This window comes from Trachypithecus francoisi, unplaced genomic scaffold, assembly GCF_009764315.1.
Source record: "Trachypithecus francoisi isolate TF-2019V2 unplaced genomic scaffold, Tfra_2.0 Lachesis_group3, whole genome shotgun sequence".
Taxonomy (NCBI): Eukaryota; Metazoa; Chordata; class Mammalia; order Primates; family Cercopithecidae; genus Trachypithecus; species Trachypithecus francoisi.
Genome location: NW_022681468.1, coordinates 105,329,496 through 105,348,657, shown reverse-complemented (window position 1 = coordinate 105,348,657; position 19,162 = coordinate 105,329,496). Strand labels below are relative to the sequence as shown.

The following is a 19,162-nucleotide window of genomic DNA, read 5'->3' as shown; positions in this document are numbered from 1 at the left end:
GGGGCGGGCACCGCCCCAGCGCGGCCGCCCAGCCCGCGGCGGCCCAGCCCCCGCCCGCCCGCGCCTGACGGCGGTGGCGGTGGCTGCGGCGGCGGCAGCGGCAGCAGTGGCAGCCGCGCAGCCCCGCGGAATGAAGCGGCGCCTAGGCTGAGCCGGGCGCGCACGGGCCGCCGCATGTGCCGCGCGGGGAGCGGCTCTCTAGCGGGCGGAGAGGGAGCGCGAAAGGCCCCGTCGGAGCGGCCGCCGAAGCAGCGCCGGAGATGGGGTGAGTGAGCCCGCGCCGCGCGCTCTCCGCGCGCCCCTCCGGAGGGACTGCGGGGCCGCGGCTCGCGTCCCCGGGCTCGGAGCCTCCGGGCGGGCCGGCCCCCGCCTCCCCAAGCCGGAGCGAGAGCACACTTGGCGCTCGGGAGCCTGGGGCCACCTGACCCGCGCCTTCCGCCGGGGCGCTCGGACACGCGCGCGGCAGGGGCACCCTGGCCTGGGCGCGGAGCCCATGGCCCTTCCCCTTCCATACAGCCCGGGCGCGGGGGCACCTGACGGGGACCGGTGCCCTGGCCGGCCTCCTGCCGCGGCCATTCCGCGGTCTCTTCGCCCCTGGGAGCGATCAACTCCAGGGCCTGTGTAAGTCTAAGCAGTTTGTCGTTCTCCACGTTTGGATTTATTACAAGCAAAATCGAAATCGAAGTTTTCCTAGAAATAATCAAATAATAATAAACCTTCAGCGTAGGAATAGTGGACTTTGGATCTGCTTTGAGATGCTGAAGATGATGCAAGTCTATAAGGAACCTAGGTGAGGCTTCAGTCTTTGAAACAACTGAGTAGATGCTCAGGAGGGAAGTTGAAATACTCTGTCGAAGTGACTAATGCTTCTGAGTATATAAAGTAATTTAAGCTTTCCCCTCGGCGTCTCTCCAAGCAGTGGGCTCTGTGAGTCTGGGAGCCACTGTGCTAATAGCACAATAACTCCTTACATCTGCTCACCCTATTTGGGCACATCTGCTCACCCTATTTGATGGTTTGCCATACGTATTCAGGGGACACTTATGCCCACTTTACAGATGAGGAAACTGAGGCCCAAAGTAGTTCAGTGACTTCCCCTAGGCTGTGTAGCTGATGAGCATTTGTGTAGCAGGGGGACACTTAGTCGGCAGTGGCAAGGCCACTGCCTGACATGTGGGCATGGAGGTGGGGAAGTGAACCAGAGTTCCTAAATCTCTCTGTTCCCTGCTGCTGAGCCCAGCATTCTTCCAGCAGCCCTTCGCAGGACTCAAATGCTTCTGCTCCGAGGGTCTAGAGATCTTGCTTTCCTGTTTGGGATGGGTGGGGCCTGGAAGGCAAGAGTGAAGTGTAAGGAGCAAGATTATCCTGCTGCCCTGGCTTAGCCCCCCTGGGTCTGTGGCTTTCTTGCACCATACTCCAGGTAAGTTTCTGGAGTCATTTTGCCCGGTAAACCTTAGCCATGGGAGCTGCAGAGTGTGTGAGGGGATCAGAGGCAGGCCAAGAGGAATTTTGAGGAATGGAAGTTTGAGGGCTGTGGGCCAACATGAACTGGACATGACAGAGGTGGGTGACAGAGAGGAGGAAGCGAGATGGGCAGTGAGAGCTGAAGAAGTTTGCTTACATTGAGGAGATTTCACATGAACAGCAACTGTAGGTGATTTTACCCAGAGGCACCCAAGCTGGCAGGCCATATTTCTGTAACATTTCCAGTGAGTCTTCAGTGAACTGTGAAAAGGCTGATCTTTGAGCAGTGGGAGCCTTTGAGGTTCTCAGATTTCATACTTTAAAAAAATGTACAGGGAAAAAGGAGTTGGCAAGTGTAAGGTCTCAGGATGGAAGATAAAAGGGATCCGGTAATTTTAACTCGCTCTCTGGCCCTCCCTCCGCCTGACCAACACAAAACCAATCCATCATACTTGTGTGATCAAAAACAAATACTGAAACTCTGTGGTTGAGATCAAATAGTTCTGTGGAAATGAAAATGTTTACTCATAAAACCTTAAAATGTGAAAAAATAATTTTTGTTTGTGGAGAAGCAGGGAGGAGATGCTTGGGGATTTTGTTTAAACACAGAATATGTCTTTCATGTAATTTTAACATCATCCAATAAATGTATATATTACTCACTTCTTGTAGGTAAAGGCTGGTTTGTAACTCCTACCTACCTCTGCCATTTTTAATAGATCCATGTCTTCTATTATTTATGTGAAGATACAAACCATGGTCGTAAATTGAGATGCAGCTAAGGGCTGGGGAAGCAGTTCAGACAGGAGAGTGGAGGGAGCCGTTTTAACTGAAAATAGAACCAATGTCATCCTTTCTGAGAGTTGTGTAGGATGGAGGGGGAAGAACTTTTTGAAAGGGCAGCTAGTAGGAAACCTTGCTGGAATCCTACAGCTTTATCATGGCTCTGCTGTGTAGACAGGACTAGAATTTAAGGGGGAAAAAAACAAACTATCTGAGTTTACCTCCCCCCCGCCAATTGAGATGCTTCTCCTCCTTCAAATGTTCACTACCATTTCCCACTTCTCTTCTGTGACGTGTTCTGTGTTAAGTGTGGTCTCCAGTGAGTTTGTTTTCCTACTCCCTAAGGCAACTATTTCATACCTGTTCCCCTTTCCAGACCTCTCCCCTTCCTCTGCTCACCCCTGGCTTCCCTTTCGATTGACAAGATAGGCACTTTTGACCAAGGGAATGTCTTCATTTTGCCACCACCTAGTCTAGTATGCAGCTGCTGCTACCTTCTACCTGCCTGCTGTGCTGGATGGCCAGTACCTCATCTCTTCCTACTAGAGGCCCCATCTTCTGGAGTAGCGTCCATTCCATCCCTTCCTCTTCCCATCTTTTCTCTCCTTTGTAACCGCCTTTCTCTCCTTCCTAACCAGCTTTCTCTCTGGGGTCTTTTCCATCAGTATAGGAGCATACATCTGTCCAACAGAACTTTCTGCACTGCTGGAAATGTTCTGTATCTGCATGGCAGCCACCAGCACATGTGGTTATTGGACACTTGAAATGTGGTTGTTGAGACTGAGGACCTGAATTTTTAACTTAATCTAAATTTAAATAGCCACATGTAGCCAGCACCATATTGGATGGCTTTAGTTTCTCTCATCTTAAAAAGGAGCTCTCCCTCCCTCCTACGTCCCTCTCCTGTTTCACTTCTTTGCTCTTCTTCACCTGAAAACACCTCAAAAGATACGTCCAAACCCACTGGCTCCATTCACTTTCTCCTGCCATTTGTTCACTCTCCACACTCTACAGTCTGGCTTCTGCCTCACCTCTGTACCAGAACAGAGTCTTGGGTGGCCAGGAGGCTGCCAGATATCTGCCTCACCTCACTTCACGTCTCTCTCAGCAGCATTCCTCACAAATGACCACTCCCTCTCCTCAAAACAACACCCCTCTCAGCTCCTCTGGCCCCACTGTTTCCTGCTTTTCTTCTTACTCCTAATCATTGGGTTGCCCAGGGACTGGTCCTGATTCCTTTTCTCTGTCCACACTGTCTTCCTAGGTAATACTGTCCCACCCCCAACTCCTCCCCACCCTCCCATGGCTTCAAATGCCATCTATATGCCCATGATACCCATGCTTTAATTTGTAGCTCAGATCTTTCTTGGAGCTTCTGACTCTCGTCCATACATGGAGCTCTTGATATGCCTTCCAGTTCTCACCTTCCTTCCATCTTCCCCATCCCAGTCAGTGGCCCTACCACGCACTCATTTGCCAAGAGTCATCCTTGAGTCCTCTTCCCCACCTCTCACATGCAGGCTCTCAGTTTGTCTTATGTGTTCTACTTCCAGGATATATCTGGAGTGCATTCACCTCGCCCCATAGCCATAGTTCCCACTCTAGCCACCATCACCTCCTTCCTAACAGGCCCCCCAGTATCCACTTTGGGTTGTCTGCAGTCCATTTTTCACACAGGAGCCTAAGTGACCAGCTTTTAAAATCATAAATCAGCTCATGTAATTCCTCTTTTTAAATACCTCCCGCTGACCAGGCGCTGGCCCAGCTCCCCCTGCCATGCTACTATGTCCCTCACTGTGTTCTGCTAACATAGATCTCCTTCCCTTTTCTTGCCCTACCTGAGATCCTTGTACTTGCTGTTTCCTCTGCCTGGAATTCTCTTATCTTCCTCTTTCCTTTCAGACTTTGGCCTCAGGGTCACCCGTTCAGGGTCTTTCCTGCCATCCTGTCTAGAGCACTCACCTCCAGAACTCTTTAACCCAGCCCCAATTTTTTTTCTTTTTCTTTTTCTTTTTTTTTTTTTTTTGAGACAGCGTCTCCCTGTGTCACCCAGGATGGAGTGCAGTGGTGTGATCTCTGCTCACTGCAACCTCTGCCTCCTGGGTTCAAGCGATTCTCATGCCTCAGCTTCCTGAGTAGCTGGGATTATAGGTGTGTGCCATCACAACCAGCTAATTCTTTTGTTGTTGTTGTTTTTTTTTGAGACGGAATCTCACTCTGTCGTCCAGGCTGGAGTGCAGTGGCACGATCTCAACTCATTGCAAGCTCCACCTCCTGGGTTCACGCCATTGTCCTGCCTCAGACTACAGGCGCCTGCCACCACACCGGCTAATTTTTTGTATTTTTAGTAGAGACAGGGTTTCACCGTGTTATCCAGGATGGTCTCCATCTCCTGACCTCGTGATCTGCCCGCCTCAGCCTCCCAAAGTGCTGGGATTACAGGCGTGAGCCACCGTGCCTGGCCACACCCAGCTAATTCTTTTGTATTTTTAGTAGAGAAGGGGTTTTGCCATGTTGGCCTGGTTGGTCTTGAACTCTTGGCCTCAAGTGATCTGCTCACCTCAGCCTCCCAAAGTGCTTGGCCCCAGCCCTACCTTTGTTTCCTATAATTGCTCACCACAGCATGCCAGTAAGCATGCAGGTGTTATTTACTTATTTATAATCTGTCTTCCCCCAGTAGCATCCCAAAAGGATAGGGCCTTATCTTTTTCACCTGTGTATTCCAACACCTAGCACAGTGCCTGGCACCAAATAGGCCTCCAGTAAATAATTTTTGATTGAGTTAATGCTTGAATGTTGTCGGCAGCCTTGCTTGGATGCTGGCCTGGAAGTTGTGATAATTTGGGGGTTAACTTTTGTATAGCTTGCTTGATTGGGGGTTGCAAGGGCCAAGAGAGAAAGAGATCATGTTTGGATGCAGTTTTCTTTTAACACTAAAGCAAACCATTTAACTTTTATTGTGACATAGGTTAATTTTTGGGCTGTCTGCTGTCATTTGAGTACTGGGGTTGTAAATTACCTTTTTACTGTCCTGCAAAAGACTAACAGAAAAGCCAGCTTGTCTACTGTTGTGACTTTTAGCTGATTTTGTCAGTGTTTACAAATAAGATCTACTGTATTGCTGTTTGGCTTCATTTTACGTTCATTTATTTTGTTCAGCCAAGATTACCTTGCCATGTATGGGTGCCACAATCTTGGTTATCTAACACCTCGGTCTGCCTTTTGGTAGTCTATACCGATTAACTTTCTTTTGATGTTCATTCATTCCTTCTTCTTTAATTTTCCATTCCTCCTGAATCACACCAGATTCTGTAGTCCCAACAAATTATAGGGCTGTTCTTTGGGGTTTGAGTTGACTACAGTAGATATAGTCTCTCAGATATGTTGAGGTGAATTTGTCTTCTCTTGGTCCTGTGGGTTTGTTAAACTTCACTTTCTAATGTTCCTTCTGTCCGTACACTGGTAAGGCAGTTGGCAAGTGCTGTGGGGATCCAGAGATGAGTAGACCCACTAGTTAGTTCCTGCCCTTGGGGAGTTTATATTTTAGAAAGGGAGATAAACTACATACACAAGGACCAGCTTTATATGTGAAATGCTGTGAGAGTAAACACAATGTTATAGTCCATTGGGTGTCACAGGTGGTGGTGGAGGGGTGCCCATCTATTTGGGGAATTGAGGAAAGATGCCATGGTACATTGTGGGGAGGACAGATGCTGTGGCACACTGATGGTTACACAACCATCCCCCTTACTGTCCGAATTGGAAGAATACACAGAATTTGGAATGGAGTAGGCACTAAATAAGTAGATATTGAATGAGTGTGTAAATAGGTGTGAATGAATATTCTCTTTTGGTTGACTTGCTTTGTTGTTTTTTTTTAGTAAAATACACAGTTTATTAGATAGCAATAGGATAAGGAAGGGGACTAGAGGATGTTGCAGTGGGATAGAGATTTTAGATGGCCATCCAGTTAGAAGACTTCACTGAAAAGGAGGCATTAAAGAGCTGAAAGAAGGAGGAGAGTGAGCCGTGGAGGTGTCTGAGGGAAGTGTTCCTGGCAGTGTGAATAGTGTGAATATTCTATTCAGTGTGAATAGTGTGAACAGCAGGTGTAAAGGCCCTGAGGCAGGGGCATGCCTGGCTTTTTCAAGAAATAATAAGGAAGCTAGTATGGCTGGAGCAGAGTGAGCCAGAGAGAGCATGAAGGTGAAGAGGTCAGGGAGGTAGCAATGGCCAGACCAGTCTTTGGGTTGACTTTTACTTTGGGAAAATGCCATCATTCTTGTTGGAAACTGCCCTGAAGTTTCTGGTCTGAGGGTTGTTAGGAAAGAATAGAGGCATGTTTGCTGCTCGCGCAGTTCCCTGAAGGAGGACGCTGAGCAGAGCACATGGTTTATTTTTGTCTAATAGACTCAGTGATTTGTGTAAATTATTAGGTTTCTTTTCTGGAATGGCTCCTGAGGAACTTAAGAGTTAAATGTGTGATGACCCTTAGCAGATTTATCAGACCTCATCCATTACCTTTATTTCTAGCTCACTGTGATGGCCCTACCTTTGTTTTGTCTTTTCCCTTTATCATCTACCACTTTTTTTTTTTTTTAATTTTTTTTGAGACAGAGTCTCACTCTGTTGCCCAGGCTGGAGTGCAATGGTGTGATTTTGGCTCACTGCAACCTCCGCCTCTTGGGTTCAAGTGATTCTCCTGCCTCAGCCTCCCGAGTAGCTGGGACTGCAGGCACCTGCCACAATGCCCGGCTAATTTTTTGTATTTTTAGTAGAGATGGGATTTCACCCTGTTAGCCAGGATGGTCTCGATCTCCTGACCTCATGATCTGCCCACCTCAGCCTCCCAAAGTGCTGGGATTACAGGCATGAGCCACTGCGCCTGGCCATCTACCACTTTTTTTTTTTTAAACCAAAGGAAAATAGCTTTGCTTTTTTCTAATTATAAAAAAACTACATGTTTATACTGAAAAATAACAGCATAAAGAAGGAAGTGAAAATTACTTGTCATCCCACGTCTTAGGGATAACCTCCATCAGCATTTCAATGTCTGCCTTTATACTTTTTTCCACGTATATATGTCTGTGTGTGTCTAGATGTATGTCTACATAGAGCAAGTCTATTTTTAACAAAATGCAATCATTTTATACATCTGTTTTGTAACATAATTTTTCCAACTTAAAATATCTTGAGTGGACATCTTTATATGCCAATAACTATAAAAATACCTCATCATTTAAATCCATACCTACTTCTAATTTGTCATTTTGCTAAATCTTATACATCTTTGTAAACCTATTTAAATCCTTTCTGGAACAAGACAGGCTCTTTTTCTTTCTTTCTTTCTTTTTTTTTTAAAGACATTTTAACAATTTCTTAAAGCAGTTGTTTGCTTTAAATGAATTACTAAAGGAAAGAAATGGTAGAGGAGACCAAGATCACAATTAACATGGGGTAATTTGCGGTGCCTGTGTAATTTGGGTGAGTCATGGCTACTTAGTGAATCTTGGTAAGAACATCAAGGATTCATCATTGTTGCTAAGGGTGGTTGGTGGACCGAGACCCAGCTGCTCAGATTGTTTCTCCTTGTTTGGAAATATCAGGTCAGAGTAATTCTGCTTTAAGACTTGGATGAGAAGGTTCTTTGCAAGCAGAAAGCACCCATAACCATACCTCGAAGGCCCCCTTTTGCTTCGATGGCTCTTTGGTGTATATCACACCCCCTCCTTCAAAGAGAATTCCCCCAGTGAGCTGGTTGGCAGGGATGTGTACCAAAGGAAGGACATTGTATTTCCTGCTTTAGTATGAAGGGAAATTTAAAATGTTTTAAAAATAATAAACCCTGGGCAAATCCACTGAAATGTCACCACAGCCTGCACAAACATCTAAAATCTTTGGAAAAAGAACTTCCCTTTGGTGCACAGGGTGGGGCTGAGGGCATGGACCCCTTTTCCATTTGACAAGAAAAACTTTTTTCACCTTTGTGAAATGTGAGCAGCAGTCAAATAGCATATTTACAATAGAGAAAAGACATTTTTCTGAATGTTAGAAATCTGTGGTGTATGAAGTCCTGACTTTATAGATCTTGAGAGTTAGACTTTGTTTTTTTCCCCAGGGTGAAAATAAATTGAGCAAAAAGAAGCATTGTGAGGAATTGGGGCAAAAAGCTTCTAATTTGCATTGGTTTTCATCCACTGGTCTTTTAAGCACTGCTTGTTATGTGTCTGCATTTTCTAGGTATTGCGCACACAGGCTGCCCCCAAGTCGTATTTATAGGTTTGGAGGTGAGAGCTGGCATCATGATCCAGTTTCCTAGCGGGGTGCGTTTTGTGTGGGAAGAGTGGCAGGATGGGAGCCTCTGAATGCATGATGAAGACTCCAGTAGTTCTGCCACCAGAGTGCTGTTAGTCATATGGTATCATTCTGGTAGAATTTATTTAAATTATATTTCAAATTAGCTTGTTAGAATAAAAATACGCTTGTGGGGAACACATTTAGACATTTATCAAAGGCTAGAGAGATTTTTTTTAAAAAATTTTATTCATAAGCCTGGTTGATAGTCTTATTATTATTCCTCTGAGGAATTGGAGATGGTAGAGTCCCCACCCCTGTGCAGACAAGCTTAGGATAAGGCTTTACCACCAGCCACAGGAGTCAGGGTAAGAGCCATGTATTAAAAAGAAGCCCTGAGTATACAAGTAGCTCCCAGTCAAAGGAGGGCCGAAGTGAAGGCGGGTCCCAGCTATGCAGGGGCTCTAGGTGGCCCCTTTCTTTGCCTTGCCTGGGGAAATCTCTGTCTAGATCACCAGTGAGGGACAGTCCAGTCTGCCTTTAGTCCTCCTTTTGCTCTGGGGGTAATCTTGTTTATGGGTTATGGGGTGGGCGGTGTCCACAGGGACCTGATGAGTGAGGAATATTGCAGACCCCACTGCCTGGGCAATGGATCCCTTTTGGGGTCTCTAATTGGGAAAGCTTTTAATTGGAGTTTTTAGATAAATGGAAAAAAGGAGAGTTGTTTTGGCTTGTGTCCTGCGGGAGCTGGTGATGGAGAGGGTCCTCATGGGGAAGAGGAATGGAGCCTCTTCCAGGATGCTCCAGACAAGGAAAAGTAGCTCCCAGTGGAGGTGACATCAAGGCACATTTCAGCTCACTTGGTATGAGGAAGAGCTCTCTAACTCCATGTGGACTGAGCGTAGACCCAGCTGTCTCAGTGGAGAGTGCATTGTCATGGAGTACCGTTGGTTGTGGGGGCTGGGAAGGATGGTTAAACGCATGCAGCTCAAGCCCCAGCCCTCCTCACCCTCGCTGGCTGTGTGAGCTTAGATGAGATATTTTCTCTCTCTAAGCTTCACTGTCCTCATCTAGTAAATGATTGAGGTGATTAAATAGAAAATGTGTAGTCTGGGTGCGGTGGCTCAAGCCTGTAATCCCAGCACTTTGGGAGGCCGAGACGGGCGGATCACGAGGTCAGGAGATCGAGACCATCCTGGCTAACACAGTGAAACCCCGTCTCTACTAAAAAATACAAAAAAAACTAGCCGGGCGAGGTGGCGGGCGCCTGTAGTCCCAGCTACTCGGGAGGCTGAGGCAGGAGAATGGCATAAACCCAGGAGGCGGAGCTTGCAGTGAGCTGAGATCCGGCCACTGCACTCCAGCCTGGGTGACAGAGCGAGACTCCGTCTAAAAAAAAAAAAAAAAAAAAAAAAAAAAAAAAAGAAAATGTGTATAAAGCATTTAGTACAGTGCTGGACACATAAATAATAAATGGTGGTCAAGTTTATCATCATTATCATTACCATTGCCGTCATTTCTTCTTTGGGTGAGAAGTTAGCCCTTTGGGCACCCACTGGAATTAGGTGGTTGGGGATGACATGTGCCTCCATTCCCTCATCCTTAATCCCCTTGGGCACTGTCTGAGTCTTCAGCCACTCTGTGCAGCTGCCTTCGAGACTACCCAGTCACTCTGCTCCCAGTCCGGAGCAGTGCCAGAGTTGGCTTCCAGTCATCAGGTGACTCAGGCAATCTGAGGCTTGCCCTGTGAAATATTGCCTCATGTTGCTAAGCCTCTCAGGTGGTGTGGGTGGAGGAATGTCACAGCCAGAGGATCGGGAAGGCCAGGAGAGTGAGCTGACCCATGTATATCAACAAGAAAGCCAGTCTGCCAACCAGTTGCTTTTACAGGGAGGTGCAAGTGTGGACAAAGTTTAGGGGTTTCTCCCCATTGTGGCATTAGACTAGGGATTTGTGTTGCTGGTCAGGGAGCCCTTCATTGGTTATTTGTATATGCATTCACTCATTCATTCAACAGTGACCTACCTGTGTCAGGCATTGTCGTGGGTGCTCGGAACACAATGATGGACATCAGTGGCTCTAGGATGCTTACAGGCTAGTGGAGAAGTTGGACATGAAGTAAACACTGCCCAATGGATGGGCATTGGGGGATGTTGTACCAGGGGCCGTGTGGACTAGTCAGTAGTTTCAGGGTCCCTATACGTCTCTGGACTCCCATCCTTACATGGATCTGAATTCCTTTTTGATCACCCTTCGTTGGTTCATCAGCTCTTACCTTTCTTGCTCCTTTGGCCAATGACCGTCACCTGAATGTTGAGCACCTTCTCTGGGCTAGACACAAGGAAGACAGGTCATAAGACAGAGTCCCTGCCTTCCTGAGGGAGATGGCTGGTGAGCAGGTAATTAGGGCAATGAGATAAGTCTGTTATTGAAATATGAACATGGATACATGCTTAAGTCTGTAAGAAGTTAGAGAAGACTTCCTGAAGGGGGTGACATCCAAGCTAAGTCTTGAAGGATAAAGAGGAGTTTCTCAGGCAGACAAAATGAGGAACAGGGCATTTAGGCAGAGTGTTGCCCAAGGAAAGTAGTGAAGTATGGGGCTCAAGAACAGGGACCCTGGACCCAGTCTTTGTCTGGCCATTCACTGCCTGTGTGACTGGAGCAATGTACTGATCTTCTTTGAGATTCCATTTCTTCATCTGTGAAATAAGAATAATAATAGTATTATACCAATGTTGTAGGGTTGTTGTAAGGATTAAACACCCATGTTGATTCACATTAGCTATTAATAATAGGCATGGAGACGCAAAAGAATGTGGAGTAGAAGGTGAATGTGGAGAAGGGCTTGGGAAGGTATAGGCATGAAGAAGAGACCTCTGGGTTAAGGTGTTGGGACTTAATCCTGTGAGTGGCAGGGAGCCAGCTATAGGTGAGGCGGGAGGTCAGGGGAGCAGCTTGTCCTAGTGTCGAAGAATGAGGCCTGACCTGGGCATCAAGCAGTGGGCTTGGAGAGGAAGAGGTGACTTGGGGTGGGAGACAGGAACGCACTATAATGTATGGAGTTCAATCTGTAGGCAGTAAGGGAATATTTTCAGTTTTGAAGGAAGAATAATGCTTGCTTTAGGAATTTTTTTTTTTTTTTTTTTTTTTTTTGAGACAGACTCTCACTCTGTCGCCCAGGCTGGAGTGCAGTGGCGCGATCTCTGCTCACTGCAAGCTCTGCCTCTCGGGTTCACGCCATTCTCCTGCCTCAGCCTCCCAAGTAGCTGGGACTACAGGCGCCCGCCACCGCGCCCGGCTAGTTTTTTTTTTTTGTATTTTTAGTAGAGACGGGGTTTCACCGTGTTAGCCAGGAGGGTCTCGATCTCCTGACCTCGTGATCCGCCTGCCTCAGCCTCCCAGAGTGCTGGCATTACAGGCATGAGCCACCACACCCGGCCCATGCACAGCTAATTTTTTATGTTTTGTAGAGATAGGGTTGCACTGTGTTGCCCAGGCTGGTCTTGATCTCCTGAGCAATCCTCCCGCCTCGCAGTTCTTTCACATATAGTTGCTAAATAAGGGCACAATTAAGCTGTCATTTAATGGTAGGTTGGAGTCACTATGGAGAGTGCTGTCTATGCAATATCCTATTTAACTCTTACAACAACCTCCACATTTTCTTTCTTGTTTTTTTTTTACTATACTTTTAAGTTCTAGGGTACATGTGCACAACTTGCAGCTTTGTTACATATGTATACATGTGCCATGTTGGTGTGCTGCACCCATTAACTCGTCATTTACATTAGGTATATCTCCTAATGCTATCCCTCCCCGCTACCTCCACCCCACGACAGGCCCTGGTGTGTGATGTTCCCCTTCCTGTGTCCAAGTGTTCTCATTGTTCACTTCCCACCTATGAGTGAGAACATGCGGTGTTTGGTTTTCTGTCCTTGCCATAGTTGCTGAGAATGATGGTTTCCAGCTTCATCCATGTCCCTACAAAGGACATGAACTCATCCTTTTTTATGACTGCATAGTATTCCATGGTATATATGTGCCACATTTTCTTAATCTAGTCTATCATTGATGGACATTTAGACAAGTGTCCAAATTTTCGTAGTTGAAGAAACTGGATTTAAGAGATTCAGTAGCCTACCAAAGCTGTCGGTCAGGACATGGCAGAGTTGGAAACCAAGCTTGAGCATATCTGAGAGCAAAATTCACATTCTTTTTTGTTGTTGTTGAGACAGAGTCTTGCTCTGTCACCCAGGCTGCAGTGCAGTGGCGCAATCTCGGCTCAATGCAACCTCCACCTCCCAGGTTCAAGCGATCCTGCTACCTCAGCCCCCCGAGTAGCTGGGACTACAGGAATGCACCACCACACCTGGCTATTTTTTTTTTTTTTTTTTGTATTTTTAGTAGAGACAGGGTTTTGCCATGTTGGCCAGGCTGGTCTTGAACTTCTAGCCTCAAGTGATCTGCCCACCTTGCCCTCCCAAAGTGTTGGGATTACAGGCATGAGCCACAGTGCCTGACCAAAATTCCTGTTCTTTTTTTTAAATTATTATTATTTTGAGACGGAGTCTCGCTCTGTAGCCCAGGCTGGAGTGCAGTGGCGCGCAGTCTCGGCTAACTGCAAGCTCTGCCTCCTGGGTTCACGCCATTCTCCTGCCTTAGCCTCCCGAGTAGCTGGGACTACAGGTGCCTGCCACCAAGCCCAGCTAATTTTTTGTATTTTTAGTAGAGACAGGGTTTTGCCATGTTGGCCAGGCTGGTCTTGAACTTCTAGCCTCAAGTGATCTGCCCACCTTGCCCTCCCAAAGTGTTGGGATTACAGGCATGAGCCACAGTGCCTGACCAAAATTCCTGTTCTTTTTTTTAATTATTATTATTTTGAGACGGAGTCTCGCTCTGTAGCCCAGGCTGGAGTGCAGTGGCGCGCAGTCTCGGCTAACTGCAAGCTCTGCCTCCTGGGTTCACGCCATTCTCCTGCCTTAGCCTCCCGAGTAGCTGGGACTACAGGTGCCTGCCACCAAGCCCAGCTAATTTTTTGTATTTTTAGTAGAGACAGGGTTTCACCATGTTAGCCAGGATGGTCTCGATCTTCTGACCCTGTGATCCGCCCGCCTCAGCCTCCCAAAGTGCTGGGATTACAGGCATGAGCCCCTGTACCCGGCCCCAGAATTCCTGTTCTTAAGATGCACTTTCTGGAGGCCAAAGCTCCCATTAGAGTCCTGTGGTGGATGGACTCCACTCTTGGTTGTCAGGATGAGAGAATGGGAGAGGCTGAGTTACCATTGACGTGTATGTTTCTAGGCTGTGCGGCTGATAGTGGTGATGTTGACAGATTGGGAATGTAAGAGGAGATGCAGTTCTTTTGGGGAAAATGAGAGTTTAGTTTTGGGTGGATACGGTGACATTCCACTTGTCCAGGCTATCCATAGCAAGTGTAAATTCAGTTCTAACACTCAACAGTTCAGATAGAGTCAGAGATACAGATTTGGGAGCCATCACCTCTAAGATGGATTTGACTTCCTAAGGAGAAAGAAAGTCAAGAAGGATAAAGATGGAACTCTGGCCAAGGCCTGCAATTGGAGGGAAGGAAAAGAAGCCGGTGAATGAGACCGAGAGGTGATGAGACTCAGAGGAAGGCTGGAGGAGAGAGGGATTGCAGAAGCCAGGAGAGAGAAGGCTGAAAGGGGAGCATTCTCAACAGGGTCAGAGGGCTCAGAGAGCTTAGTGGAGGCAGGGGGACTGAGACTGTTAAGTACCCCTATGGGAGCAGGAGCGTTAGGGCACTTAGGGAGTTTGAGAGCAGCCTCAGCCAAATGTGAAAACAAACACAAATCCATTTGCAGGCAAAATGCATTTAAGAAGTGAGTATGTGAGGAGCAGGTGGAGAAGTCTAGCTGATGATGAAGGCAGCTTGAAAGTGAGTCAGGGTAAAAGGACCATTGATGTTTGTTTCATAAGCTGAGGATGTTGGGAGTCTAAGGGTAAAGAAAAGGGGAGATTGAACATCTTAGAGAAGGATGAGAGGCAGTGAGGTTGGAGGGAGGAGGCAACTAGAGGAAGACATGAAGAGGGGTGCAACATCCTCAGACACCAGGCAAGGTGCAGGTGTAGAGGCATTTTGAGACTGTGGCCAGAAGAAGGGTGTGGGAGCTTGATCAGCTGGCATTTTCTTTTTTTGTTGGGGGATGGTGTCTTGCTCTGTCACCCAGGCTGGAGTGGAGTGGCGTGATCTAAACTCACTACAACCTCTATCTCCTGGGTTCAAGCAGTTCTCCTGCTCAGCCTCCCAAGTAGCTGGGATTATAGGTGTGTACCACCATGCCCGGTTAATTTTTGTATTTTTTTAGTAGAGACGGGGTTTCGCCATGTTGGCCAGGCTGGTCTCAAACTCCTGACCTCAGGTGACCCACCTGCCTCGGCCTCCCAAAGTGCTGGGATTACAAGCATGAGCCACCACGCCCAGCTGAGCTGGCATTTTCTTCTCTGTGTGAAATAAGGGGTTGATTGAGAACTGGAGGGTAGATCAAGAAGGAAAATGGGTTGGTAAAGCTGGTTGTAGGGTTGGGGCGGGGAATGAGCTGAGACAAATACTAGGGAATAGCCTTCAGGGACCAGTTGAAGATTGAAGACTGTGACTTTGTAAAAGTGCCAGTGGCCACTGGTAGATGATGTGCCAACATGCCAAGCAACCAGGGAATGAGAACAGATGCAAGCAGTCCCAGACCCAGAAGGTGGGAGCACAGGGACAGCCACCCTGATCAGACTCGAAGTGCTTTGCCATCCACAGCCCTGGGCACACCGTGTGGGAGGAGGGGGAGCCTGCTCTGTCTCCATCGGTTACCTCTTTACCCTCACTTCTCTAAGTTGCCAGTCACTGTTCTGTTGTTAATAATTCTTCCAGACCCAGACCCTTTCTGAAAAATGCATTACAATTCTCACCAGCATGACCACTTTGAGTAATGAGATCTGTAAGTTTATTAACCTCTGTGAGAAGTGGATTTTCTTGCTCCATGGGAGCGGATAATCTCTTGGAGGGAACGAACATTAATGTGCTGACCTGGAGGGCAGAGGCAGTGTGGGGGTGGCTTATCTGTGTCCCTCCCCACTCTCTGACTTAATGTGTGTCTCATGGAACTCAGGGAATGTGGGCTGATTGCTTCTGCACATCACTATCCCTCAGCCCACTCAATCCAGCAGCAGCCCAAAGTTAGAGAAATCAAACCATAACAAAATCCAAGTTTCTGTCACCGAGTCTCATTCACTAAGTTTGAGAAGGGGAAAGCTGAAGGTGAGAGCATGAAGTCTTATGCAGAGAAGAATGTCTAGACTGTATGTCATTCACAGTGGTTTGGGAACCCATTGGAGTTGGGAGGGGCAGCAGGATATTTGCTGTATGACTGTGTTGAAACACATCCTCTGTCATCTGAATGTTGGCCTTCAAATGTGCACATGTCATGGATATTTGACATAAGCTAAGTAGTGATGATTCATGGCTTCATCCTCATTAGTTGATATTTCAAGCCTGCTATAACCTAACCCAACCCAACAGTCTTGTGTGTACCCTGAATATTTTTGGTCCAGGCCCCTCTATGTTGTTTAGCACATAAAACATTTAATTATCATATGAAGTTATAATCTGTTATAATCTGTGATTTCCCCACCCTTGGCCTTCCAGACCAGCTCTGTCTAATAGAAATAGGAAAGCTGGCCGGGAATGATGGTTGATGCCTGTAATCCCAGCACTTTGGGAGGCCGAGGCAGGTGGATCACTTGAGCTTAGGAGTTCATGTAGAAACCCCATCTCTACAAAAACAAAAACTAGCTAGGCATGGTGGCATGCACCTTCTGTCCCAGCTCCTTGGGAGGTTGAGGTGGGAGGATCGCTTGTATCTGGGAGACAGAGGTTGCAGTGAGCTGAGATTGCACCACTGCAGTCCAGTCTGGGTGACAGAGCGAGACTCTGTCTCCAAAAAAAAAAAAAAATAGGAGAACCCTGTATGTAATTTTAAGTTTTCTAGTATCCACATTAAAAGAGTGACAAGAAACAAGTGAAATTAACATTTTAATCCAATATACCAAAAATAGTATTTCAACATGTAATCAATGGTGAGCAAAACAGACACCATCCCTCTCTGTGTGGAATTTACATCCTAGTGAGGAAGACAATTCCACCTGTCCCTGGCCCCTCCCCTGAAAACACAACCTGTAAATGGATCCACAAATAAAATAACTGCAGGTTGTGCTCAGTGCCAGAGGAAAGAAGCAAGGGCTGAGACCGACTTTAGAAAGTGTGGTTGTGAGATGCCCCTCTGAAGAGGTGGTGACATTTAAGCTGCAACCACATGTGCAGAAAGGGAGCAGAGCGTTGTAGGTGGTGGGATGAACAGGTGCAAAGACTGCAAGTAGGAAGGAGATGTCTGGGATGTTTGAGAGACTGAAGTCAGACCAGCAGGGCGGGATTGCAGCGAGTGAAGGGAGGGCACCCTGTCTCAGATTGAAGAAAGACGTACACGAGGATGAAATCGAACTGAGGCATGGACTGGCAGTTTTATTTGATGGGCAGTATGATTGAATAAGAGTGAAAGGTTTTAGTACGGCTGCAGCATGATCCTTCTTCAGATTTAAGAAGAGCACACTGCTGCTTTGTGGGGGATGCAGTGGAAGGGGACAAGAGTTGAAGGAAGCAAAGAGACCCATCGAAGGTCTCCAGGTCAAAGCAGTTCCTGGCTGAGGCTGAGAAGGTCGCAGAGGAGACAGAAGTGGGTGTGTTCTACAGAAGGCTTGCAGATGGATTTGTGAGAACTTTCAGATGGATGAGATATGGCATAAGGGGTGAGGGAGAGGGAGGGAATAAAGAAGACCCCTTTGGTTTTTGGGTTATGCCACTAGGAGATGTGGGGAAGCCTGGAGGAGGAGCAAGTTAGGATCGGGGTATGGGAGTCAAATTCAGTATCAGCAGGTTCAGGTTGAAGGGGTGAGTAGAGGTGGAGCTGAGGAGGAGGCAGGTAATTATATGAATCTGGGGCTCAGCTGAGAGGTCAGCTGGGAAAACTCTAGTGAGGTCACCCAGGGAGGGAGGGTAGGCAGAGGAGAGGGCTCAGGACTGAGCATGCAACACCCATCCTTTAGGTGGCCATAGAGGAGGAGGAGCCGGCAGAGAAGATAGAGGAGGAGTGGCCAGTGAGGTGTGGTGGCCCCAGGGTAGCCAGTGGAGAAGTGTCCCAAGCAGGAGAGTTTGGGCATTGGTTTGAGCGCTGGCTGACCCCCATCCATGTTGAGATGGGTCCGGGAGCCAGGTGGGTTGGAAGGTGAGTGTGAGGGCTGGGGAGCAGCGTTGTGTAGACCACGTTTTGAAGAAGTTGACTGTTAAGGGAGCAGAGAAATAGAACCATAGCATGAGAGGCTGCAGGTGCGGAAAGAAGCATTGAAGGCAGGAGATGCAGCAGACAAGGTGTGAGGGGAGCGCTACCCGGTTGAAGGCAGGGGGCCGAGGAGCCCAGGCCTTAAGAAGATGAGAGGCTGTGGTTCAGAGCACCAGGGAAGGAGGCCACCGTGACGGAGATGCAGGCGGGACTGGTGTGGTGAGAAGACAGAGTTCCCATCTGTGGCTCCTCTTTTCCATCTGAAGTATGAAGCAGGGTCATCAGCAGAGAGTGGGAATGGGGGACAGGGCGTGGGAAGCTGGAGGAGAAGGTGATGTGAAATTGTTGTCTGGGAATGAGCGGCAAGCCTACCAGAGAAACACAGGCCTGCTGGCCACTGCAGAGTGACAGTTTGAGGTCAGAGAACATGAATTTAAAGTGAAACTTGTCCACCCTGTTTTGACCTTGCCCAGTGGCTTGGGTGTGGGCGTAAAGGAAGCAGATGGCAGAAGGCATCAGACTGGATTCGGCCAGGCTTGGCGGGGGCAGGATCCACTGGGGATTGGTAACCATGAGAGACCATGGGACGGACATGAGCCCTTCCAGGAAGAAAGGGAGGCCAGGAGGTGGCCAGTGGAGAGGGGAAGTAAATCAGTGGCCTGGAGGTCTCTGCAAGGTGGGAAATGCGTGTGCGGGGGGCTGGGAGGATGGGCAGTGTGGGTGGGAAGCAAGGGATTTGCAGCTCATGTTTTAGGGTGATGGAGGATTCCAGGGTATGGCTGTGGGTGAGGGTCACTAAAGGAGCATGGGGAAGGAGGCACTGGAGTGAAAGAGGCTGAGGAACTGAGTCCAGGGTGTTGAGGGTTATCCCTGTGGATGGTGACAGGTGGTGGGTGGAAGAGGAGGCTGGGCCAGGAGCTGAAGCACTTGGTGGATGGCAGAAAGTAACGTAGAGGCAGGCAAAGGTGGGTGGGAGCAGGTGGCTGAATGACCTCGCCTCCAGGACACACAGGGACCGCATGATGGGGGCCACCAGGATACCCTTCCCCCTCCCTTTCTGTTCTGCATATGTGGGGGGCGGTGGGGTGTGTTGCCCTCAGGGACTCACTGGTTTCCAGTAAGCCATGAAAGTGAAGGGAGTGTTCTGGCCAGGGATACTGAGGCCTGCTCATTTCCAGAAGGATTTCCCGTGAGTGTGGGAGGATAGGGAGCAGGAAGGACCAGCTCAGATTTGGGAATATCCAGAGCAGGGAGGACCC

The 19,162-nt window shown here is 48.0% G+C and overlaps 1 protein-coding gene across 3 annotated transcripts in view; it reads left to right on the top strand.

Moving 5' to 3' along the window:
* The window catches only part of HOMER2 (homer scaffold protein 2), a 101,617-nt gene that overhangs the window by 251 nt on the left and 82,204 nt on the right, over positions 1-19,162 (top strand). The window contains exon 1 of one of the 3 annotated variants that reach the window (XM_033189146.1): positions 38-265. The exons of 1 other annotated variant lie outside the window; for it this stretch is intronic. In XM_033189146.1, the coding sequence (XP_033045037.1) occupies positions 261-265 (5 nt within the window). In that variant the 5' untranslated portion in view covers positions 38-260. One more of the 3 variants, XM_033189145.1, reaches the window with a different exon arrangement.